We start from the raw sequence: 24,677 nt of genomic DNA, 5'->3' as shown, positions 1-24,677 counted from the left end.
ATTAATAATTTACAAAAAAAAATTTCTCCAATTTTAAATATTGGTACTTTAAGCGGGTTTGAACTTTATTATATATAAAAATGGATTTGGACAAAAAAAAAAACTCGAAAAATCAAGTAGAGCTAGGCTTGAGCTTGCTTAAAATGTTAAAATCTTAAGTAAGGTCTGATTTAAACAGGTTATTTAAAGATAATAATTTATAAAATATTAATAATATTTATTTTATAATGAAATAAAATAAAATTATTAAATTATTAAATATATTTATTGATAGATAAATTGATTTTTATAATATAAAGTATATAAAAAATATTTGAATTAGAAAATAAAATCAATCTATTAAATTCTTAATAAAAATAAAAATATTAAATTTATATAAAATATTTAAAAAGCTAAAAAAAATACCTAAATTATTTTTAACTTGTTATAATAAATATTAATTTGAAAATATAAAAACTTATAATATAAAATAATTTCAATTATAATATAAAATTTTCTAATATAAAATATAAATATTAATTTTTAATTCACATATTAAACAAATAAAATTAATTATTATTAATTTTTTATATCACTTTAAATTAATAATAAAATTTTTTATCATATTATATAAGAATGAAATCACTATTTAAATCAATAATATGATATTTTTTCCAAAATTGCCACCATATAAAAACATTAAATATTTATCAAATATAATAATTTAATTATTAAGTAAGATCACTGGTCCTTATAAAATGCAAATGAAACAATGACGCGCGCCCCAGTCGTGTTTCAGACTGAAAGGATTTTGACAACAAAAAACTTATATAGCCGCTTTTGACTCCTTTGTGAGCCCCTTTGCTAGTTTGCTTGGGTTTTTCATCGGCGCCGCTTGCCTTTTTACTCTTTCAACCAAGTACCCTCCTAAAACCCTTTGCGTCTCCTTCGACAGTCGATACTTTTCTCTCTCTCTCTCTCTTGTAGTTTTCATTGAATATGGCGAACAAAAGACAGAAATTAGCTCGCAAGCAATACAAAGAAGCGCATCCTGAGCCGACCCCAGAGCCAACCCCAGCAAAAGACCCAGACAAGAAGAAGAAGAAAAAGAGCAAGTTCAAGCGGAAAAAAGAAGAGCCCAAACAGCCTAAAGACCCCAATAATTTCAACAAAAAAGGGATTAGAAAACACCCACTTAGAATTCCTGGCATGAGGCCTGGTGAAAGTTGCTATATATGTAAAGCCAATGATCATATTGCCAAGCTTTGCCCTCAAAAAGCTCAATGGGAAAAGCATATGGTTAGATTTTATTTTGATTTCAACTATTTTTCTTTTTAATTTTGAGATTTATGAGTTTTTTTTTATTAAATTTCCTTTAATTTGCTGTTTTGTTGTTTGTCTTGTGATGTTTGCAGGTATGTTTGCTCTGTCGTCAACGTGGACACAGTCTGAAGAACTGCCCTGATGTTATGGATAAAAGGAAGTGTTATAACTGTGGAGAAACTGGGCATTCACTCGCGAAATGTCCTCAACCTCTTCAAGATGGTATTTTTCTCCTTTTCCTTTTATCACTTGGAATGCTCTACATTGCTTTATTCTCTCTAAACTTTATGATTATGATTACCTTTTTAAACCTTTGGTCTCATTCGGCGCTGAATCGTGCTGAATTTGGTCTCTTCGATGATATTAAGTGATTTAATTTATTGTTGCATGATATATGCAAATGCTTGTCTTCCAAATGAATTTGGTGGTTGTAGTTTTTAGCATAACATACTGTTTAGACTACGAAACTTAGGGTTGTGTTAGACTTCAAATGAATTTCTATTCTACGATAGGGTTGTGTTTATGTATGTTTTTATACAAATTCATATAAGATAAGAAAACTTGTTCAGATTTGCAATTATAATTTGTCTGTGTTTGAGCTTCACTTTATTCATTGCCATGAACAATGATTTTCTCTTTCATATTGCAGGGGGGACTAAGTTTGCCAAATGTTTTGTCTGCAAGGAAATTGGACATCTGAGCAAGAACTGCCCTAAAAATGCTCATGGAATCTATCCAAAGGTACATTTTGGGTAAATTATTTGTAGCCTTTTGATTTTGTAAGTGCACTGTCTCATGTATTATTGGGGAGCAGACAAATTGTTTATGAAGTGTATGTTCATTGGTAAATGTTTCAATCCATTGCAGCAATTTTTTTCTTCACTAATCTGAGACCTTGAATTTACATTTTATTTTGTTTTGTCTCTCTATAGGGTGGTTGTTGCAAAATATGTGGTGGTGTAACCCACTTGGCCAAAGATTGTCCTGACAAAGGCAAAAAGGCATCCGCTGCAGCAACCAGAGAAGGTGGCGCATGTAAGTTTTTATTCCAAAATTCAGGGTTTATCCCAACTCTTCGGCTGTTTGTTTAATATAATTTATATAATTGAATAACCAAGGTGTACTCCAACAAAACCCTGGGTTTCTTTTGATTTCTTTTGCAAGTGTTGTATCATTTACTGAGCTTCTCTAGTTACTCCATAGCCCAATATAAATACACGTGTCGGAGGATGAGAAATAACTGTAAGGTCTGATTTAATAAAAGCCACAAATATTTTGTTTGTAGTGATTTGAGAAAAAAAGAGGAAAAAGGCGTCTTTCAAAAGTTTCTCAATGTATTTGACGTTACTGGTCTTGTTATTCTTGTTAAGTAATGATAAGACATTAAAATGACAAGTAAGAAACAATCTGGTTAGGATAAGAATCTCAGTCCTTTGATCATGCTATGCCCTTTTCTATTATCTCATGTTTTAGGATTACTGGTAATGTTATAGAATGTGCTAAAGCAGAACTAGTTCCTTGCTTATGCTTTTTCATTAGCTCATACAGTGTAGCAAGAAACATGTTATGTGTGATACATATAATATGGGAGGGTGGTACCGTATACTTGTTGGTTGGTTATTGCAGGAATTGGAAGTATAGGTGCCTTAGAGATAATTTCAATGCAATGTTTACCGATTAAGAGTAACTTGAATTTCTTATTATCAAATATAAGACAAGATATTTGGCCAAAACTAAGATAAAAGAGCAGTTGTGATAATGCTTATATGATGTAAGTCTGCTATATTGATCTTGGCTGCTTTCAAAGAAAAAAAATTGGCTTCTATGTGAATAATATGACATAGATTCTAATAATTGGGATAAAGTAGTGTAGGTAGGATAATTGGTTAGATTTGACAGTGACCGTAGCGTCTGGAATTTAAAGTGAGAATAGTTGTAAAGCTATCCCCAGTTGCCAGTTATAATCTCTCAAGTTATTTAGTGATGAAAGTAAAATCCATGTTGGCAATCTAGATGACCTGCTAAGAATTCTTGTTATCTGATGGCATCATGTTCTTGCCCTTCCTGTGTGTGCAAGAATATGGTGTAGGGTTTTGCAAGTTACAATCTTAACTTTATCCTTTGTATCATTTCCTAATTTCAGCAACTGAAAGTGGAGAAAGGCCAACAGGGCAAGTGACAAAATTCATAAGTGGAGATGATCTTGAGGACGACTTCATGACACAGGACTTTGAGTCAACAGACCATGATGCTTCTGATGCAAAAGATGCTAAGATAAAATCAAAAAAGAAAAAAGGGCCTAAAGTGGTTAATTTTGAAGGATTAAAATTTTCTTCCCATGAATTTTGAGTAGTTTTCTTATCCGTGGTGACAAATGCTTGTTATATTTCAAGTAGCGCTGACAGATGATTGCTATATTTCACAAATGTTCTATGGTATTTTAAATATATTTGCTTCTTCATGGTTTTGATTTTGTATTACTACGTAGTAATTCTTGTGTTTTTTTTTTTTTTTTTTAATGTTTGGTCCTGTTCCAAATTATATTGGGAATTACCCATTCTCCCTTAACGTCATTCGAATGTACTTCATTTACTGCCTTGCAAGACATAGCATTCTTTTCAATTTTGCTCTTCATTTGATGATTGGGATAATTAATGACTCATTACCAAATACGAAACGTGATAATTATTTGTGACACCTATTTTTCTCCAACGTACGCAACTAATGCGAATTTTAGAGGTTTTGAATTGGTGGATCTGGATTCTGGAATCTTTTTTCTTTTTTTTGAATCTCAGTTTTACTAGTTTGTTTGATTCTTTAGCTGAAAAGAAATTGAGACATCCAAGAATGTTTCAATCCATATGCCGCAAGCTTGGCCTGATCTGCCAAGCCATTTGATGGGTGGGGAAGGTTGCGCCTTTGAGGGAATTTTGATGATGTCTTTCGTTGGTTGGTTACTTTAATGGTATTTGTTCACCTTAGAGTGTAAGGCCTAAGCTAACCCCACCCAGAAGATGTGAGGAAAAAACCTCCAATTTGTAAATGGCTGCATTGGGAGGACATTCAATTCAACCACCCTAATCTTCTTTTAGGTGTAGCAAACTCTGAAAATAGAAATCTAAGGAGATAGAGCTCTCTACCCAAAACCTAATCTTCTATCACGAAACCTGATAGGGGATAAAATATGGAAGGAAAGAAGAAAGTATTGCCCAAAAATCAAAATGATAAAAATAGGTAACGAAAAATTGGCCATGCAACCGGCAACGTGGTTTCCTGATAATCTACACAAACTGTTATTGTGGACATGATTAGCCCATAGAAGATTGGAGAGTTGTCTGCCCTTGTTTAGCCCTCAAATTTCTCTTCACCACCGCATTTGTATCGCCTCTCAATATCTCCCCTGAATTAAGGATCTCTTCCTATCCTACCCCATACTACATTTCTTTCTTCCTTCTTGCTCTTCATTTCTCACAAGACTTGTTTCCCTTTGAACAACAAAATGGTAAGGTCTCCTTTCCACTGTTTCTGATCTTTTGAAAAATCATATTATTTGGATTCTCCAATATCTGAAATACCATAGTTGTTTATTTTGATTTTCGTTCCATTATTCATTCATTAGGAAAATCCAATTAAGAGGCCATCTTCTTTTTCCAAGTTGAAATTTAGAAATTACAGATGCTGGGGCGAAATCTTTTATTGATTCATATATTTCTTGTTTTCTTTTCATATATACCGGAACTGATATTTTGGATTAGGCGAACGCGGTATCTGGAATGGCTGTGGATGATGAATGTAAGCTGAAATTCTTGGAGCTAAAAGCGAAGAGGAATTACCGTTTCATCATTTTCAAGATTCAGAACCAACAGGTGGTGGTAGACAAACTTGGCAGCCCTGAAGAAACCTACGATCATTTCACAGCATCTCTGCCTGCCGATGAGTGCCGTTATGCTGTCTTTGATTTTGATTTCACTACTTCTGAGAACTGCCAGAAAAGCAAAATTTTCTTCATTGCATGGTAACCTTATTTATTAATTTGCTCCCCCAAATTAATCCAACTCTACGCCATTTGTTAAACAAAGGTTGAAACACTCCCAAATTTTCATACAAGAAAATTTCAGGCCCGACCACCTATTTGAATGAATTTTTTGCTCTGTTTGAGTCATGGAAAACATGTAGAATAAAGGCACTTTAAAGGAGTAAAAATTGAAAAACAAAAAGCCACTTTTATGCTGTTATTTGAATATCCAGAAACAGTTTATATGACTTCGAATATAATTCATCCTACCTAGTAAAATGGGCTCCATTTCTTATCCTATCATTTAATCTTTTCCCTCATTTTCTTCCTAATTTCCCCTTTTTTTTATTCAAAACTTTCATAAACAAAACATAGTTTGTATGATAACTACTTTGATTCGACATCGGACAAAAAACTACTTCAATTGATGAAATGTAACGAGAAAATAATGTAAAAGAGCCCAATGTGAAATTGGTTGTTTTCATTTTTCAAGCCTAAAACAAGAAAAAGAATTTCTCTAATTTCTATTCATGGTTTTTGAAGGTCACCTGATACATCGAAGGTGAGAAGTAAGATGGTGTATGCCAGCTCAAAAGACAGATTCAAGAGGGAATTGGATGGGATTCAAGTTGAGTTGCAGGCAACAGATCCTAGTGAAATGAGCTTCGACATTATAAAAGGCCGGGCACTGTAAACGCTCTATTCTTGCGTTTTTCTTCTGCAAGCATTCCCTGTCCTAAGCATTTCAATTTGTGAGCATTGCTTATTTGTATTTTTAAGAAAATTTTCACTTTTTTCCGTGTGGGTTTTTTACAATTGACTGTGTAGTTTTAATGTACTAATATTACCCACACCTTTATGCTTAATAGTTTTTCAATCATTTGTGTTTCGACTTCGATATGTTGGTGTTGATAGTCAATTTTATATAGTAATTCTTTGAAATAAAGATCTCGAGTTGATAGTCGTGGTTTAAATTCTGTATATAGAAACGAAAATTTCTTTGCAAAAGCAAATTAATGTTGAATTTTCTAAAGATAATACTATAACACATATTGTACTAGTAGTTCAGTGAACTACTTGGTCCTTCCTGATTTGCTTATCCACCACCTAAGCCCACCTTCTGTAGTTAGCTTTATGAGTCAAAACCGACATAGTTGACGAGCCAATATAGAATTCGATGGTCTGGCCTACTAGTAATTTCTCGGCAACATGCATGGTGCAGTTTTCTGAGTTTCCCACTCTCTCTCTCTCTCTCTCTCTCTCACACACATACACACTTTATGTGCAAGGATTCATTATCAGTATCATATCGCAAATATGATTGATAAACTTTTCAATCCTATGCTCGTTGTGCTTACCTTGTGCATTCAAACCGCACTGTTCTGTTCATGCCAAAATTCAAGCTTCAGTTGCATCGAACGAGAAAGACAAACTCTTTTGAAGCTAAAGCAAAGTTTTCAAGATCCGTTCTGTCGCCTATCATCTTGGAAAGGCAACAACTGTTGCATATGGAAAGGAGTAAGCTGCGATGAAACCAATGGCCATATTGTCAAGCTTAATCTCAGAGCACCGTCACGGTTAATTAGCGACGACAGTATTTTCGGGTTAAATATAATTACTAAGAACAGTTTCTTAGTTCCTCCTGAGGTAAATTCTTGTTTGCCTGGGTTGAGATATTTGGAACACCTGGACTTGAGTGGAAATGATTTTCGATATAGAGCTATTCCGCAATTTTTCGGTTTGATGAAACAACTGAGATACCGTAATATCTCCAATGCTCGATTCAATGGAACTGTTCCTAATAATCTCGGAAATCTTACCAGTTTACGTGTTCTTGATCTTAGTAGCGAAGATCAAGGACCGTTGTGGGCCTTGAGGGCTGACGACGTGCAATGGATTTCTAACCTTACATCTTTGCAGCATCTCGGTATGGCAGGTATATACCTTGGTGAGGCAAGAAGCTTGTTTCAGGTATTAAACATGCTTCCTTCTTTGTTATCATTACATTTGTCTCAATGTGGGCCTGATAATTCACATTTGCCTTGGCATCCTATTAATTTTACATTTCATAGCATTCGGCATCTAGATCTTGGACAGAACAATTTTGCCGGTCCAGTACCTTTTATGCTTCAAAACATGACTTCTCTGAGAATCCTTGATCTTTGTGGTAACCTTCTTAATTCTTCAGTCCAGAACAGCTTTGGCAATTTTAAGAACCTTGTGCATCTCAATCTTGCGGCTAATGATTTTAGTAGCATTGAACAGGGGTTGTTATCGATCATGGGAAATATGTGCAGCTTAAAATCATTAGATTTGTCATATAACCAATTCCAGGGTGAGAAAATTGGAAATCATCGAAATTTATCTGGATGAGTTGGACGTGATCTGGAGACATTGAGTTTAGATTATGGCAGGATTAGTGGCCACATACCAGATTGGCTGGAGATGCTAAAAAAACCTAAAACACCTTCATCTTTCTACCAATCAATTGAATGGGACAAATCCAAAAAGTCTTGGGCAACTTTCCGACCTCGAGACTTTAGATCTTTCTCATAATTCATTGGGAGGTACCGTTCCAGAAAGTCTTGGGCAACTTTCCAACCTCGAGACTTAGGTCTTTCTCACAATTTAATGGAAGGTGCCATTTCTGAAGTCCACTTCGCTGCGGTGTCAAAGTTGAAAACGTTGTCTATTAGCTTCAGTGGTTTGAGTATCAAAATAAAATCAAATTGGGTCCCTTCTTTTCAATTGGAATACATTGGAATGAACTCTTGCAAATTTGGAACAGGGTTTCCTCAATGGGTTCAAACGCAATTGAAAGCAACATCACTAGTTCTTTCCAATACTAGCATCTCGGGTAACCTTCCAATATTGCCTTCCAACTTGAAGCACGTCAATCTCTCTAATAACTGGATCTCAGGGGCACTTCCCGAAAATATTGGTGATATCTTGCGTCAGTTGAGGATTTTGATTCTTTCTGACAACCTTATGAACGGTTCCATTCCAAACTCGCTTTGTCGTATTAAAACTCTGGTAGTTCTAGATCTTTCCAAAAATACCTTGTCTGGGAACGTTCCTGACTGTTGGAAAGATAATCATGACATAGAAGTTTTAGATCTATCATCTAACAAGCTCTCAGGTGTTATCCCCAGCTCTATTGGGCATCTTGATTCACAGAGATGGTTTATCTTGAGCAACAACAGTCTCAACGGCGAGCTACCATTGGCCTTAAAAAATTGCTCATCTCTTAGATTTTTGGATCTTGGTGAGAATACATTATCTGGAAATGTAGCTAAATGGATCGGGGAAAGTTTTTGCTCCCTAGAAGTTCTCAGGTTACGAGAAAATAAATTCAATGGTAGTATCCCTTTGCAACTCTGCCAACTCTCTTCTGATCTGCGAATTCTTGATCTTGCAGAAAACAATCTATAAGGGAGGATACCTCATTGCTTCGGCAACTTAACTGGCATGGTCCTTCCTCGGATGGATGTCATTAGTCTTAAAAGCTATAATTATAAACACTTGCTATGGTGGGATGTGGAGCACTTAACAGAGGTCATGAAAGGAAGATTCCTCGAATGCACATCAACATTGTCGTTTTTGGTAAATTTGGACCTCTCAAGTAATAAACTGGAGGGACAAATCCCTGAAGAGCTAACTTTCCTTACAGGGTTAATTGGTCTGAATTTGTCTCGTAACCAGTTGTCAGGGATGATGCCTGAGAAGATGGGGGAACTTGAGGTGCTGGAATCTCTCGACTTGTCATTAAATGAACTTTCTGGCTTGATTCCAAGTAGTTTGTCAACTCTAACTAAACTGAGTCACCTCAACTTGTCATACAACAACTTCTCAGGGCAGATTCCAAATGGCAATCAACTCCAAACTCTTGATGATCCATCCATTTATGCTGATAACCCCCTACTCTGTGGCACTTCACTATTAAAGAAATGCTTGGATGATGAGCCTCGTCAAGACAACAAAGACAATGGTAAAGACAACCCTGCTGAGGAGATGAGGTTTTATATTGTCATAATGTCTGGCTTTGCAACTGGATTCTGGGGAGTTGTTGGGGTTTAAATATTCAATAAAAGTCTGAGACATGCTTATTTCGTGTTCGTGGACAGGTCCAAAGATCGGGTGCTTGTGCTTGTAGCATTGAAGATGGCAAGTGTCAAAAACATGATCAAGGGAAACCGTACAGATGAGTGAAAATGAACTCAGGTACTAGCATCTATGAAAACAATTGCATTCAAGCTGCAAGAATTTGACTTTGCACTTGCAATCTAGTAGTTTTGCTTTTTGGTACTTTTAACTTAGTTCTATTTTGTGTTATGTATTGTGAATTTGTGAATTGTGATGGACTTCAATTTGATAAATGGAATTCAGTTTTTATTACTTTTTCTTAGCAACACTGATGCGCAAACATACTGCAGATGCGAAATGAGTTCCTCGGATCTCCAGAACTTTCTCCTTTTTCTAGTTTATTGAAGCACAGCCACAAATTTCATTATGTCGTACATAAAATTTGATGGTAACACCCCAAATATGTTAAATTATTGATACTGAAATACATTGTTTTATTAGTATTATTTTTCCTGTTAGTATTACTACAAAAGAAGGACCATAAGTGAAAATTAACCGAGCTTTGATGTAAGAATACAATCTGCTTCTGGTTCGTATAAGTATGAAAGAAATATTATTTCCTAATTGACTGCTTATTTTTGCTTTTCCCAAAATTTCTTCTCCAATTCCTCTACTTGATTTATTGAATTGTCCTTTTTACGAAGCAAGGCATAAAGGGATGCCGGATCATGAGGTGGAGGCAAGGTGCATGGGCTTGTAAGTGAGGGACCCTTCACCACTGATTCTATCATGAACTCCTTTATTAGTCCAACGGCCGGACAAGCCATTGTTTCCGGACAGAATTCAACAGCTTTTCTAGGTATGGTGGGCTTAAATCTCAAGAGTTTAGCATACTCATTTAAGAGATGAAACATATAATCATACACGTAGTCCATCTTCAACTCCTTTTTAATAAACTCACTTGCTGCCTTGCCCATGGCCTGTGCCTGATGAAACAAATGAAAATAATGGAATGAGAAAAACATTTAGAAATTATTAAGTAATTCAATAACAATTCAGATCATTTTCACAATTTTCCATTGAAGAATTTCAAGTTGTAATATTGCATTTTTTATGTAATGTAACAATTATGCAACTTGAACCCTGCCACAGCTCTCAGATTAGTGAGCAAAAACTTCCCATTTTGTAATCCTGATGGCAGAGCAGAATAAGTTGCTTTTATTGATCCTATATATAATGCCCTTGGCTACAATTAAACAAGATTGTTACCTCTTCCTGGTGGGAGTTGCCCCAGTCAACAGCATATTTAATAGATCTGCACTTATCATCAGCCTTAATGGACCAATAATGATGCATTGGCTCCAAACTTCTGGTGAAAAAATCATAATAGCGGGGTTTTACTAGTAAGGTAACAGAATCACAAGCAAGAATGTACTTTTCACTGACAGACCATGCCGATCCTTCGACGTAGATCTTAAACCTGCAAAAATTATGCATTCAGAAAAGAAAATGGACATGAATTTATAGCAGAATAAGTATAAAATAAGTAATTCAAATTTATGGAAAAAATAATTAATTAAATAAAAAGTAAAAAACTTGATCTTTAACCTGTGTTCACATTGGTTTGCCAGGTTTGATTGCTTGTACCCTTGCTGTGATTCTTGTCCCCAATCCTGCAAATAGTTTCCTAGTATTAGAATAACTGCTAACTTTCTTACCATAAATGAGAGGAAATTAAAATAATTAATAGTATACATATGGTGGAAATAATGAATATTCCAATGAAAATAAAGTGAAACATAGATATAATGATGACCTGGGCATAGACACGAGCACCCCAATCCTGTTTGTCTGAAACGTTGCATTTTAGGAGGTCTTGCCTGGTTTCGGCAACATTGGGATTCCCTTTCCAGTAAGCATAAGGTTCCCTTTCGTCCCATCCCTTTCTTTTGTTGCCTTCCATTAGCTCATTTAACAACAGCACCCACGGCTTTATGTTAATCTCAGGCCTGATAATCATTACGTAATGGATTATGTAAAAACATTTTTCACCAATTACATCAAAAACTTAGCTTTTCACCTAAAACAACAAAGAACGGCAAACCTGTTTTTTATATAAACAAAACAAAATTACTACAAGGAAAAGGAAAGTGAGAAAAAGGGTCTAACCATCCCCAGAAGGACCAGTCCGGGAAAAGGACATCCAGTGTTTCATTATCCTTGCAGTAACGAAACAAGGGAGGTGGGGTGTTGGCATTGGGCCCACCATAGTCGCTTGATTTGATGACCGGCCAATCAACACAATCAAACATGAGATCCAAATCGGGCAGTTTTCCTGGATACTTCCTTAATAACTGTAGGATCCCCCAGAGTGTAAAAACATCCCTTGTCTGGAACGCTTTATGATACGTCTCCACATAGGCCCTCCCGTTTACTACAACCAATCTGAAATTAGCCGTTTTCTTGGCTCTCTTCACCATGTCAAGTGTGATCCCCGTGTAGGCCCATGGCCTTAGATCTTCATGGATCCAACGGAAGTAATCTGGACAAGTATTTAAATTACTGTCGGGATCTACCTCCGAAGTTGTCGGGTAGTTTGTGGGGCAGGATCGTGTGAGCTCAAGTGCACTGCAGTTAAGTGGGATTTCTACTTGCTTTCGAGGCTTTGTGTGGTCTTCACCTCCAGATCTTGTACTTGTTATGGGCTTCTGAACCAACCCACCAACAAAAGTCTGCAGGCCCACCGCGCCCAATTTAAAAAAATTAAGTGAGTAGTGACCACCAATAATCCCCACCACCACTACGACTCTACTTGAAAGAATGTACAATTTGAATTTAATTCTTTAAATATAAACTGCGAGCTAAGTAATAAATTTAATTATCATCAATAGTAAAATTCAATTCCACTTTAATTAATAATATAATGTTGAAGAGAGGGACCAAGATTTCAGTATTTCCGATAGTTTTGTTCTAAACCAACACTGGCCAAAACTTTTGGACATTGCAATCCATAAACCCAAAACATTTGCCATGACTCACTTGCAGTCTAACAATGATATTCTAATTCCAGAGATCATTGACATCTTAGCTCTAACATATTTAAGAGAATTGACACCATATAATTTCAGAAGATTTTTAGCAAACATATTTTATATGTAAATTGTGAACTAACCGAACTTCATCTAGCAATTGAAATTATGCTTTTCATGAGTAGTCACGTGTAAATGAATAATAAATAAAGGATAATGTTACATGCATTCATCTCATATGTTTATTTTACACTTTTTTTTTATTTTAAAAATTTATGTAAAAAGTATTCAAATTAATTTTATGAGCTATAATAAACTTTTAAAAACTTATATATTATGTGAGTATATGAAATAATTATTTCAGATGAATGTATATAATTTTTTCATAAATAAACATATACATTAACGTTACATTTTTTTATTAAAATAGTAACATTTTCATATAAAAACTTCACCAGCATACTGTACTCTTAATCGTTGAATCCGAACTATTTATTCCTCTGTCTTTCATCCTTTCGTGTTATTAAATACAGTGTAAGTTTAGATTTAACAGTACATGATTAATGCTAAACCACAAAAACATGCTTTTGTCTTTTCTTTTTCTCTCCAGATTTATATGGCTAAAATATTTAAGCAAAGTATTGGAAAAATAATCACTTGGCATCATGTAAATGGGCAGGCAGAAATTTCAAATTTAGGTTTGGGGAAGAGGAGAGGTAAACAAGTCATACGAAAGTAGGACACCAACAAAATAGAAACGGTCCCATACTGCACATGAAAGTAATCAACACCATAACACGCGTCCCAAATAAATTAGGCAATGAATCCTCTCCCTGTCTCCATGGAAGTTTTTAACCGACACCTAAGCCGCTCCTTGTGCCTTCAAATCTTTCTTCTCAAATCTCAATTAATTTTTTCTGCTTCAATCACGGCTTTTGCAAATACATCTATTGCCTACTTTTTAATTATTTTAATTACGCAACTAGACTCTAGCTATAGTTAAACCCACGTCGCTTTGACTGAGTTTGCTTCCATATGAGAAAAATGAGGTTTTCGGTGAAATAAACTTCGTTTTTTTTTTTTTTTCAATGCTCGGATAGAGGGGTCAATTTTATGGCAGACAAGGTAGGAAAGTTTCATGGTCATAATTATAATAATATTAAACAAAATTTAGTACTTTACTTACAGTGGTGTCAAGCAAACGCGTGGAGACCAACGCGCCGACGAGTAAGACGACGAAGACGATTAGTATAGCTGAGGATCTAGCTGATGTTTTAACGAAAGGCCGCCAGATGGTTTCCGTGAATTGACTGAACAGACGGATCGGTCCCTTCCCCTGTTGCAGGTTGTTTTCCCTCGTGTGGATATTCATCTCTAACTTATATCTCCCGCCCTTGCGAGACTCCGAGTGGTTAGCTGGCTTTGTCTAGTCTCTTAGAAGACCGACGGTGACCGCAATTCGGAAGATTTCATCAAAAGGGGTAGCTCAGTTTTGGAGCAGGGGAGAAAAGTCCATGAACCTGGAAGGTGTTTCCCGGGGGTTTTTTCAGCTCTGTTGTACTTGGAGAAATAAGGGAGAACAGATCAGAACTGATATAAGCGAGTTCAGCAAAAGAGTGATTAAAAAAGGTTAATGTTTGGGGAGTAGTAAAGTACTTGGATAAAAGAAAATGAGGAAAGGAATGAAGAAAAGAGGAGAAAAGATACTGATACTTAATAATGTTACCAAAAGCCGAAAAGGTAGGTAACGAGGAAAGGAAAAGATCTAAAGAAAGGATTTTGATTGGAAGATAGAAAGTCAGAGGAAGAGAGATATAAAACAAGAATAAAAGGACTTACTGGCTTACAGCCAGAGGAAAGGTTGGGACAAAAATCTCGTGAGAAATCAGCAGCTACCTCTTTCTTTTTTAGATTTCTTAAAGGCCAATATTCAGAAACGTGGTGTAGGAATAAACGACCAAAAGGTATTTTTCATTTATTTTGCAAGCAGGGAAATGGCAGTAAAGTGAAATAGAAGGAACAAAAGTAAAAGCCCACAGTATGGCAGCAGCGCACTGCCTCCTTTTAGCAGTTCTAACGGTAATTCGTCACATGTACATTTCCTTTGGTCCTTTCTGCCTAATTTTTGACATTTATATTTTTCTGACTTTTCCATTTGCCTTTAATTTCAAACATAGATAAAACAAGTCTAAAAATAACATTAATTATTCACTAAAAATATGTACACCAAGTGGGGAAAAATAAGTGAAAACAATATTTTGGGAGAAAGGAAAATGAGTAATTTTTTAAGATAAAATAGATTTCCTTTTTATAAAATAGGTAATTTTTTAATGTATTTTATAACAAAATTGAAAGACATGAATGCTCTATCTTATTTCTCTGTTATTATGATTGGATATCACTTCACTCCTTATACTAAACTCAATTAAATATTTTATATAATATGAATACTTAAATCATCAATTTTTTTAATATTTAATGACAAACCTAATAGGTTGTATGAGTAAATAAAAATTTCAAGATTACATAATTAAATAAACTAATCAAATCTCATATTAGGTAACTAAATTTATAAAAATGAAATTCGGGTTTTTTTAAGAGGGTACAAGGTATTTAGAAACAATTTGTTAATAATTAGAAAAAAAATTATTTAATTTGACCAGCCAGATAAATTGCAGTAATTTTCTGAATTAATAAATGCTAGACTAATCTACAATCAACTTCCAAATCTCAGTCAATTTATTCATGATAGCCCAAAAGACAAGCACAAATACGAAGGATTAGAAATTCAGAAGTTATCTTGTTTGTTTTCCATTACAAGATGGTGCTTGTAATTATCAACCGTTCCAACACTGACAGTGATTTATAATTTTAATTGGCACGCCTAAGAAAGTGGAAGCAACACCCAGCAGGAGCAAAGAGATCTTAAAAAAAAAAAAAAAAAAACCGAAAAATCAACATAAAACTGTTCAAGTTCAGCCTAGAGATTAGATCTGATTAAAGGGTAGGTTATTTGTTTAAATCTGAAAGTTTGTCTAAATTTTTAAAAGATTTAAATAAAAAATTAAAATTCATTAAAAGGATTTGGATATAATTTTTAAATTCATTTAAATTTTAGGTGAGACCTTAAACAAAAAATTTTAAATTCGAATCTGATTCAAATTTATATATATATAAATTATATATAAATTAAAAAATATATATTTATTAAACTTAATTTTTATTTTTAATTTATATATATATGTAAATTTAATATAATTCCATTAAATTTAATTTAATTATATTTTTTAAATTTTTATTTTATGAATTAAATTTAATGAGAAGACTTAGAATTTATTATTTTAATTTGGATCAATTTAAAAAAAAAATTGAAATTTGGAATTTTAAATTAAACCTAAATAAATATATAAACTTGATTTTAAATCTGATCTAAATTCAATCTGACTGAACACTTCTACTAAATATCCTCTTGTGAACATTACTCGATCTCCTTGAGGGACATTGAGAGTTATTTATGGGCTCAAGTCTGAGTCTCGTTTTTATGAGTTTTTGTCTGGTTCCAGACCAAGTCTGCTTATAGATTCATATTTTACATCCTCATGTGCGGCCCATAATCAAGTCTGTGTGGTACCCAAATTCTTTAAATAGGTAGGGACAAAGTAAACAAAGCAAGAATTAACATAGTTATGGGTCCCTGTCTCCTTGAGCAACCCAAAGTTGTGGGCCTCAGATTGTTTACATGATCCGCATTGGGTTTGACTTTTTATTTTAACTCAGGCCGGTAACTAGCTGTCAGATTTTAGATATTTAGTTGAAATTATTTAACGGAAACTTGGGATTGAATTGGTAACTTTTTGTCAGGGATAATCGTTATTTTGGGTTTGTGGTGTTAACGAAATTTTGGGAGAAAGGTAGAAACTAGTAAAAGGATTTTCTGTTCTATTCTGGAATATTTTTGTACCATGAGTTGCATGTCACAATGTCATTAAGCACTAAGATTGCATGCTACAAAAAGTGACTCGAACCTTGGTTTGCACGTTTAAGTTTTAGTAATCACATACAAAACAGAAAAGAGAGCTAAATACATTTTTGTTTTTATTTTTCATACCTTTTTTTAAATTTATTTTTAAGTAAACTTATTTAATTATCTTATACATTTTTAGATATTTATATTCTATAAGTTGTAAAATTTAACGAATATAAAAATTTGTTAAATTATATAATTTTTCATAAGTTAATTTTTAAAACTTTAAAAAAATAAAAAAAAATTATTAGAAATTTATATTAATTAATGTAATAAAAAAGTTGTTAATGAAAAAAAAATCATAAGTTTTAAAATTAATAAAAAGATAGTTAATTTTATTATTTTGATCATAGAGAATAAATAAAATCTTATAAGATCTTAATTAAACTAAGGATAAAATAGTAAATATAATTTTTTATAAATTTAAAATTCATTATTTCTTCTTTAATAAAATTTTTTTGTATTGATTATTAAAATTTTATAATAATTCTAACTAAATTGAATTTTTTGAAGAAATATCTCAATCTATTTATCAGAATGAGTTTTTTTGGCTAACGTATTAAATTTTAACAAAATTATATAATATTTAGTAGTATTACTTATACAACTTCTATTAATTTCATCTCTAAAGTTAATCAAACTTGGTATATGGTTCCTTTATCATTTTTCATAATATCAAGAAATGAAATATTTAATTAAAATCTCATAAAATTTTATTTTTTTCTAAAAGATTAAAATAATAAAATCAACTTCTTTTTTTTTTATTTTAAAATTTATTATTTTCTTTCCAATAATAATTTTTTCATTACATTAATTAATAAAAACTTTTAATAAATTTTCTTTTTTTAATTTTCCTTAAAAATTTACTTACTTTCCTATAATAAATATCCAATTAGCTTTATAATTTATTAGATATTTATTTTTGAAATTTTATATAATTTGCTGAATATGAATCTTTGAAATTTATAAAAAAAATGATTAAGTAATTTTAATAATTAAAAAAATTTAAAAATAATAATAAAAAAAAAAGTTAAGAGCAAAAACATATGTATGTAGAAGGTCCCAACAAAGATGATCATAGGTTTTTGAATTACAATTAATGGTGTTTTTGTGTATTCAAGTGTGATCGATTAGATTATGAGCACGAAAGCCTTTTTTTCTTTTCCCTCGAACAACATCATAACTATGATCATTATGCTTCCAAACAATCGTAAAAAGTTATACCATAAAATTTCCTTTATTCACTTTTGAAGAGACAGGGCACAGGAGAGACATCTTTCTCTATGTCAACCTCTGATATTTTGCAGCTTTCTAAGAGAATATATATCATTGGATGTTTTCTGCCCCATGAGGGAGTGTTAGCCTGAGCGATTTCATATACAACAGGTGTGTTCATTAATATCTCTACCATCAAAAACTTGGATATATGATCCAATGGTCACAAATAGCATCTGCTTTGTATTGTAAGGCCAAATGTGACCTATCTGTAGAAAAATCATAAATAAAGAGACATTTAGCATGGGATAGGAACAGAGGTGCATTTCGACTGCTAGTCCAAAACCCTTTTTTTGTTGGTACCAAAGCAGATTCAGTCCTCAACTTTGAGCATTACCCTTTTGCAGCGTCAAAGCTGATTCAGTAAAGCCGACTTGGTTTTTCTGTTTCTGCTTTTGTGACTTTGTGAGCACTGTAAACAAAGTCGTAGACCTCAACACAATAGGAGCTAAGCAGAAAAAACTACTCTCCTTTGGAGCGCGTCTCAAAATTTTAAACTTGGGATTTCACACTTTAAGCAAAATTATCATAAATTATTAGAATAGATAATCATTCGAGGAAACAATAGACAGTGGAAGAATTTTTAAGAAAACAATTTGCAGTAACATAACTTTGAAATTTAAACGAAAATGCGGTTAAGTTATCGAGTGCACGGGTCCTATGTAAATGGGGGGCATCATATTTGTTTTTGCCCTTGATTTAAGAGTGCCCTTAATCATTTCATAGGGAGCGTGGCGTTTTACATTGGCATTGGCATTGAGAGAAAGGGAGAGAGAAAGAAAGTCACGCTTTCCCAATCCCACGCGTGAACCTTCTCTCATGCATGCCCTGAATTTTCGAAACCCAAGGTTCCTTCCTCAGAGACCTTAAAACCCCAGACTCAGCTCCCTGCTTGCTTGCTGGAACTTGCAAACGTAGAGCTCTTGTTTTTATCTTTCACAATTTTGCCATCTCTCATCTTGAAAGCTTATACAACTATGTCTGCAGTGAGTTTACTCTGTCTCTTATCTATCTCTCTGACAAGCACACACAAAGCTACAAACTAGAAATTAATATAAATGTAGAAATAAGATTCTGATAATGTGGATGTATATGGCAGATGCTGGAGGTCAGAGTTCCAAACTTGGATTGTGAGGGCTGTGCTTCCAAGTTAAAGAAAGCTCTCTTGAAGCTCAAAGGTACATCTTACATTTTATCAAATCAAAGGTACTTTTATTAGGTCCTACTGTTTTAAATAAGTTGCAGACTTAATGTCTCTGGCAAAGGGAGAGAGGAAAAAAAAAAAAGGAGCGGGACTAGCAATGCCATGTCTATTAGCTTATGTGTAATTGTCTATCCATTTATTTTGGCCTTCTTTTATCTCTTTATTAATTCTAGCTAGCTATGCAGTCAATGGAACTCTGTAAATTTTATAAACAAGTACATAACTAACATTGCTTCTATGTTCATGGTGCTCAGGAAAAAAAAGCTTAACGAACTAGTACGAGCTTAGATACTTGAGCAGCGGCAAGTTCTAGCTTTTTTAGTATCTTAGTTCTCCTCCTTTTGGACTCCTCTCTTAAAAAAATGGGCCAGATCTGGCAAGAAGGGAACAATGGGCTTGCTCCAATTGCATGAGTCTCTCTTTTAATACATAGAATATGAGATTTGTACCCAAAATATTCGGATAACCCAACCAGGAATTGCTCCGTGTTATGCTCTTGCTTCTATTGACCGTTGGCTTCATGTGTATCTTTTAGGGGTTGAAGAAGTGGAGGTAGAAATGGAGATCCAAAAAATAACAGTCCGAGGCTATGCCCTGGAGGAAAAGAAGTTGCTCAAAGCTATTAAACGAGCAGGGAAAGCAGCAGAGCCATGGCCATTTCCTGGATACTCCCACTACGCCTCATTTTACAAGTATCCAACCTATATAGTGAACCATTACTATGACTGTCATAGAAGTGAAGCTTCCAATGGTGTTCACACTTTCTTCCACACCCCAGCTGTCTACTCAGTTGCGGTGGCATCCGATGAGGCCGTTGCTTCACTTTTCAGTGACGATAATCCAAATGCCTGCTCTATCATGTGAACATATATAGGCAACCTTTTATTTTATTTTTTGCTTTCTTTCAAATTTTTATCTGGAAAGACTTGTGTTAAATTCAATTTTGTTTGAGTTCTGTTTGCTGATGAGTGTTGGCCAAAAAAACGATTTAGAACATGAAATTCAGGTAGTGTTTTGTCGTATTATCGCTTTTAATTTCACCCTAAAACTCAAAATTAAAAGGATTTCTGTAGTAACTGCTCTAATTTGAAGCCTCGTTCAAATATAATGTAGTAGAAAGGTGGCAATTGGATGAATAATGAGTACAACACTTGTAACTTTGGTTATTAAGTCATTAGCTTTTCAACTATAACTCATATGGGAATACTTCAACGTTTTTTTAGGGCTTTACCAATAACTTTTACTCATTCTGGATTAAGACGATGGTGGGTTGTGCATGGAGAGAATAGGGCTGACCTGTAAGTGGAGATATTCAAAAACCATCCCCACTTTAATTAATTGTTGGTACTTTTGAGGTGACCAATGTCTTCGGTTGCTTATCTGTTGAATGGTGAGAATCTTGAAAAGCACAACATCAAAAGCCGCCCCTTTGCTAAGGATGACCTGCCCAACTTGTCCACAACCCAACTTTTGCACCCAAAAAAAAAAAAAAAAAAACAAAAAGAAATCAAAAGAAAAAGAAAAAGGAGAATGAAAAATAGACAATGCGATCCAATTTGTGGACCGTCTAATGTACGTACTTCATATCAAATATCGATTTTGTTTTGATGTTTTTCAATGAAGAAAGTAATTTCGAAATTAATTGAATCTAAATATTTCATAATAAGTAATTAATGATATTTAAATTTATTTAATTAATGAGTTTTTTTTTTGTTTTTAAAATTTGAATTTAAATTTTATTCTTTTATGTTATTCAATAAAAACAATTAAATAATGAAGTTAAATAACAAACAAATATTTTTTATAAAATTGTTTTAATTACTTCTGTTCTAAATTATTTGAATGTTATTAATTTTTATAAAATTTTAAAAAAATTTGATTTTAATGTATTTAATATTAAATTTTATTTTTTATAAAATTAAAATTTTATGATTTTTAATATCAAAAAAATATAAAAATTATAAAAAACAATATTAAATATAAAAAGAATTTTAGACATTAAAAAAAGAAATAAAATAATTCTAAGACATCCAAAAATTTATATAAAAAAATCGAAAGGATGGAGTATATTGCATAGATTTTTCATTGTCAACACTATTATTTCTATGAAATTACATGTATATATATATATATATATATATATTTAAGTACAATGAACTTTAATTTCTTTTGGAAACAGATAAAGACTTGGAACTTTGGGTTGAGGGGGATGAATTTGGCGCCTGTCTGATTTTCAATGGGTGTAAAAAGAAGAAAAAAAATGACAATCAAGTGGCTTAAAATACTCCATCAAGCCAACGTGTGTTTTGTAAATCGGCAGAAATTGACCATGTGGTCGGACAGAAACGGTTCATAATAACCATCCACTTGAAGCCTGAAGGATGTGACTAGTCATACATAAAAGGCTCTCATAGACAGACTCGGGACCTCCTCAAATTTCACTCTTTATAAAGACCGACTGGTCCTCAATAATTCATTCCATTTTCCTATCTGCTCAAACCTCACATTATTTCTCATACCAAAATGGCTCAGGTAATTTTTTCTTTGTTCTGTATGATTCTACCAGTACTATTTATTTTCATGTTGATGGTCTTTATTTTTTTTTTTTCCTTTTATCTGTCTCTCATGTTTACTGTTCTAGCAGAAGGTGGTCCTGAAAGTGCTAACCATGACTGATGACAAGACCAAGCAAAAAGCCATAGAAGCTGCTGCAGATATCTTTGGTATGGTATTTTATCATAAAATTTTCTTACATGATAAAGCTTTGTCAGCTTAATCTTTATCAAAAATCAGATCTTGATTGTCTTTTAAGTCTCATGAGTAACGGGGTGTTGTTCTGAACTTCTTTTAGTCTAATAATTTGGATCTCTGCTCACCCCTTTATGCATGCTATATGCTATCACGAATCAGATCAATTAGACAAATTTTATTATTTTTCTCCTTTTTCTGGCAAGTTTGTTTATGTGAAAATTATGGGCGACAGGGGTTGATTCAATCGCGGCGGATCTAAAGGATCAGAAGCTGACAGTGATAGGACAGATGGATGCAGTGGCAGTGGTGAAGAAGTTGAAGAAAGTAGCCAAAGTGGACATAGTATCAGTTGGACCTGCCAAAGAAGAGAAGAAAGAAGAAAAGAAAGAGGAAAAGAAGGAAGAGAAAAAAGAGGAGAAGAAGGAAGAGAAGAAAGAGGAAAAGAAAGAAGAAAATAAGGAAGAGAAAAAATAATAATTATAAAAAAAAACCCTTCATCTAAACAAATCATGCTTGGTTCTCCTTGTATGTGTGTTGTAGAAATAAGCTTTTGAGAATTGCAGGGGTAGAATTTCTTGAAGTCCCTGTCTGAAAAATAAGTTAATTCAAGCACAATTACTGAGCAATGTGAAAGGGGTTTTGATTTAGGATAGTCGGCATCATAGCAGAGTATAATTAGACGGTTGATTGTTAGATGAGATAATGTAATCTTTAGCTTCTAATCAAAATTAATCTATGCAGATGAAGTGTCAGAGATTCACCGGTTGTCTTATTCAACAAATTCAAGTCACAAAGAAGTTTGAACGTTCACGGAGCTTCCTTCCTCCCCTATTAGTTCGATGGTCATTTTCCATTGATGAAAAAGGGCCATCGCAATCCAAATAAGGCAACACGTTCTTCTCGAGAAAGGAATTAAAAAAAAAAGTGTGGTTAGTCAATTTCATCATTCTCCTAGTCCCTGCAGTCTATTCATAAAGCAAAGTTTCGGTGAGCCTCGATTATGAGGATTCAGATGAAAGTTTTTTGATGCAGGCTATTACTATATAGTTGATAGGCAGTAGGTGGCATCGCCATTTGAATTGGACTAATGTAAAACTAGATATAAAATTAAACATGAATTTAACGAGATAAAGCAGTAGATGAGTATAATTATATATTTTTTTCCCTTTCGTCTTGTTAGTCTTTCAGGGTTGTATACAAAGGTGCACTTATGTCTCTACTTTAACATACAAAATATGTCGAGATTGCTTAGCTGTGTTGTGTATGCCTGCAATGTTGCACCTATACTTAAATGAGTGATGAACCTGATTTCCAAACCATAACCCAGCTGAGTTTTGAATACTTGAGGAAGAAGCATTCTGCTTAATATCATGTTCCCAATCCTGTCGAGTAACATGTCAACCTCCATAAGAAACAATGATATGCCTTGGCTACAGGAGAAGTTGCATTGAAAATCAAAACTTAACTTATAAATTTTAGCATGAACACGTTATGTTATTGTTGTCACTCTCAAGCCTCAGCAGGATGAAAAAGAATAAAAAACGAAGCTAACACAAGACCAAGATATAAAAGACCATTCCTTGTAAAAGCTAGCAAATTGAACCTTTGCAGGTTTCTTGTAAAAGCTTACCAAGTCCCTGGAAGTGAACTACAAGGAGGGATCTACTATCTTCTTCGCTAATTCAGGGCTTGGAACTAAAGGAGGATAGAGCAGCGAACTTGAGGACAGCCAAATATCGGGATATAGATGCTTGCAGAAAGGCATCAAGCGCTTATATGTTGTCTAAGGAAAGGGAAACAAAGTTAAAAAGTAGTTAAACTGTAGTGGAAGCCTGAAGGTCCTCATCTGTGTTCAACCTAGCCAATGCCATTCTATCTTCTGTAAGGTCATCTAAGATTTTCATCTTGTACGTAGCATTAAATCTGACACAAGCAAAGCTGGAATTCAGCAAGAATGTCACCAAGGACAGCAACCTTTTAAGCCTAGAGATATTGCAAACGTTACAAATGGAATGAAAAAACAGACAGGCTGCCTTTGAGCTGATAAAAAATCATGGTGAATCAGAGATGTAATTATAGGAACAGCATAGGCTAAAATTCTTCAGTGATGCATGGAATATTTTACACCTGCATGACAGGAAAATAGAATAGCAAAATCATCAGTTTATTCCCCTCTTTCCAGTGCCAATGGAAACAACATTCTATTTATTCTCTAAGAAAATCATCCTTTCTTTCAGTCTTTAGATAATTTCAGGGAAATTTTAAGAGACCAAGACTGAACAAAATGATACTTAAAACATAATGTAAGTGTCTACATTTAACTCGGATGCGGCACTTCACAAAGGAAGGTCAAATAAAAGAAAAGTGGAAACATTTAGGTATATCTTCTGAAAATGCCAGCCCAAAGAAGAGGAAGCCATAATTTACAAAAAAAGTAACTGTACTGCATTAGTGTTCATTGAAAGAAATCAAATCTTACAATTCATGAATCATAAGTCACATTCCCTCAGTAGGAAGTTGAAGGTCTCAAGAATAGTAAACTGAACCTCTTTAATTCGTCAGAGACATCAGCATCACTGTCACTGCAACTCTCCAAGGAAAGTCAACCTCCACCATGATACCATCATTATCACCTTATTGTGACCACTTTCGGATGACGCTTGAGAAGACAAAATGCGGCTTTTCTCATGTTAGGAAGACCTTTTAAGGGAAAGAGAGTACGTCCGTCTTTCTTCAATGCCTAAGCTAGCACAAGGGTATAACCCTTGTAAAAGGACTATGTTCACCATTAATTTTTAATATAACTTATGTTGGCAGCATCTAGGATAGTTTTACTTTCTAGTGAGAAGTACATGACTGAAATTTTCAACTCTCAATCCAGATCCTAGATACCAAAAATTTCCAGTCCAGTCAATTTCATTGACTAACAAGTCAACTTCGTACCTTAAATTATTCATTCCATAAGAGACTTTTAAGAAAATTTGATTGCACATT

The 24,677-nt window shown here is 33.7% G+C and overlaps 6 protein-coding genes across 8 annotated transcripts; 5 read left to right on the top strand and 1 right to left on the bottom strand.

Moving 5' to 3' along the window:
- The first annotated feature begins 800 nt into the window (after positions 1-800).
- LOC111291001 (uncharacterized) lies at positions 801-3,779 on the top strand. Its single transcript, XM_022882529.2, has 5 exons — positions 801-1,278; positions 1,395-1,524; positions 1,952-2,043; positions 2,235-2,337; positions 3,446-3,779. The coding sequence occupies exons 1-5, from the start codon at positions 979-981 to the stop codon at positions 3,649-3,651; spliced, it is 831 nt and encodes a 276-aa protein (XP_022738264.2). The 5' UTR covers positions 801-978; the 3' UTR covers positions 3,652-3,779.
- A 225-nt stretch (positions 3,780-4,004) lies between these two features.
- LOC149516018 (actin-depolymerizing factor 7-like) lies at positions 4,005-6,197 on the top strand. The gene is made up of 3 exons (XM_089767859.1): positions 4,005-4,804; positions 5,058-5,317; positions 5,861-6,197. Exons 1-3 carry the CDS (start codon positions 4,802-4,804, stop codon positions 6,009-6,011), a joined length of 414 nt encoding a protein of 137 aa, XP_089623985.1. The 5' UTR covers positions 4,005-4,801; the 3' UTR covers positions 6,012-6,197.
- Positions 6,198-6,370: 173 nt separating this feature from the next.
- On the top strand, positions 6,371-9,716 carry LOC111291129 (receptor-like protein 13). 3 transcript variants are annotated; one of them, XM_089767858.1, is made up of 2 exons: positions 6,371-8,652; positions 8,736-9,716. In XM_089767858.1, the coding sequence occupies exons 1-2, from the start codon at positions 7,949-7,951 to the stop codon at positions 8,812-8,814; spliced, it is 783 nt and encodes a 260-aa protein (XP_089623984.1). In that variant the 5' UTR covers positions 6,371-7,948; the 3' UTR covers positions 8,815-9,716. The 3 variants fall into 2 exon arrangements, 1 of the variants encoding a protein (XP_089623984.1); XR_002690334.2 differs by having other exon boundaries at positions 6,371-9,305; positions 9,442-9,716.
- Positions 9,717-9,841: 125 nt separating this feature from the next.
- On the bottom strand, positions 9,842-14,507 carry LOC111291128 (uncharacterized). Its single transcript, XM_022882721.2, has 6 exons — positions 13,616-14,507; positions 11,570-12,132; positions 11,217-11,409; positions 11,009-11,073; positions 10,670-10,880; positions 9,842-10,386 (listed from the first exon to the last, which is right to left on the bottom strand). Exons 1-6 carry the CDS (start codon positions 13,799-13,801, stop codon positions 10,033-10,035), a joined length of 1,572 nt encoding a protein of 523 aa, XP_022738456.1. The 5' UTR covers positions 13,802-14,507; the 3' UTR covers positions 9,842-10,032.
- A 3,932-nt stretch (positions 14,508-18,439) lies between these two features.
- On the top strand, positions 18,440-20,072 carry LOC111291161 (Heavy metal transport/detoxification superfamily protein). The gene is made up of 3 exons (XM_022882779.2): positions 18,440-18,714; positions 18,828-18,906; positions 19,468-20,072. The coding sequence occupies exons 1-3, from the start codon at positions 18,706-18,708 to the stop codon at positions 19,794-19,796; spliced, it is 417 nt and encodes a 138-aa protein (XP_022738514.2). The 5' UTR covers positions 18,440-18,705; the 3' UTR covers positions 19,797-20,072.
- A 1,224-nt stretch (positions 20,073-21,296) lies between these two features.
- LOC111290806 (heavy metal-associated isoprenylated plant protein 39-like) lies at positions 21,297-22,848 on the top strand. The gene is made up of 3 exons (XM_022882286.2): positions 21,297-21,464; positions 21,577-21,655; positions 21,916-22,848. The coding sequence occupies exons 1-3, from the start codon at positions 21,456-21,458 to the stop codon at positions 22,155-22,157; spliced, it is 330 nt and encodes a 109-aa protein (XP_022738021.2). The 5' UTR covers positions 21,297-21,455; the 3' UTR covers positions 22,158-22,848.
- Positions 22,849-24,677: the final 1,829 nt, after the last annotated feature.

The sequence above is a fragment of the Durio zibethinus genome, chromosome 11 (genome assembly GCF_047325235.1).
Source record: "Durio zibethinus cultivar Kanyao isolate XHJ-2024 chromosome 11, ASM4732523v1, whole genome shotgun sequence".
Lineage (NCBI taxonomy): Eukaryota > Viridiplantae > Streptophyta > Magnoliopsida > Malvales > Malvaceae > Durio > Durio zibethinus.
Note: the sequence above shows the minus strand (reverse complement) of the source record. Positions and strands in the feature narration are given on the sequence as shown.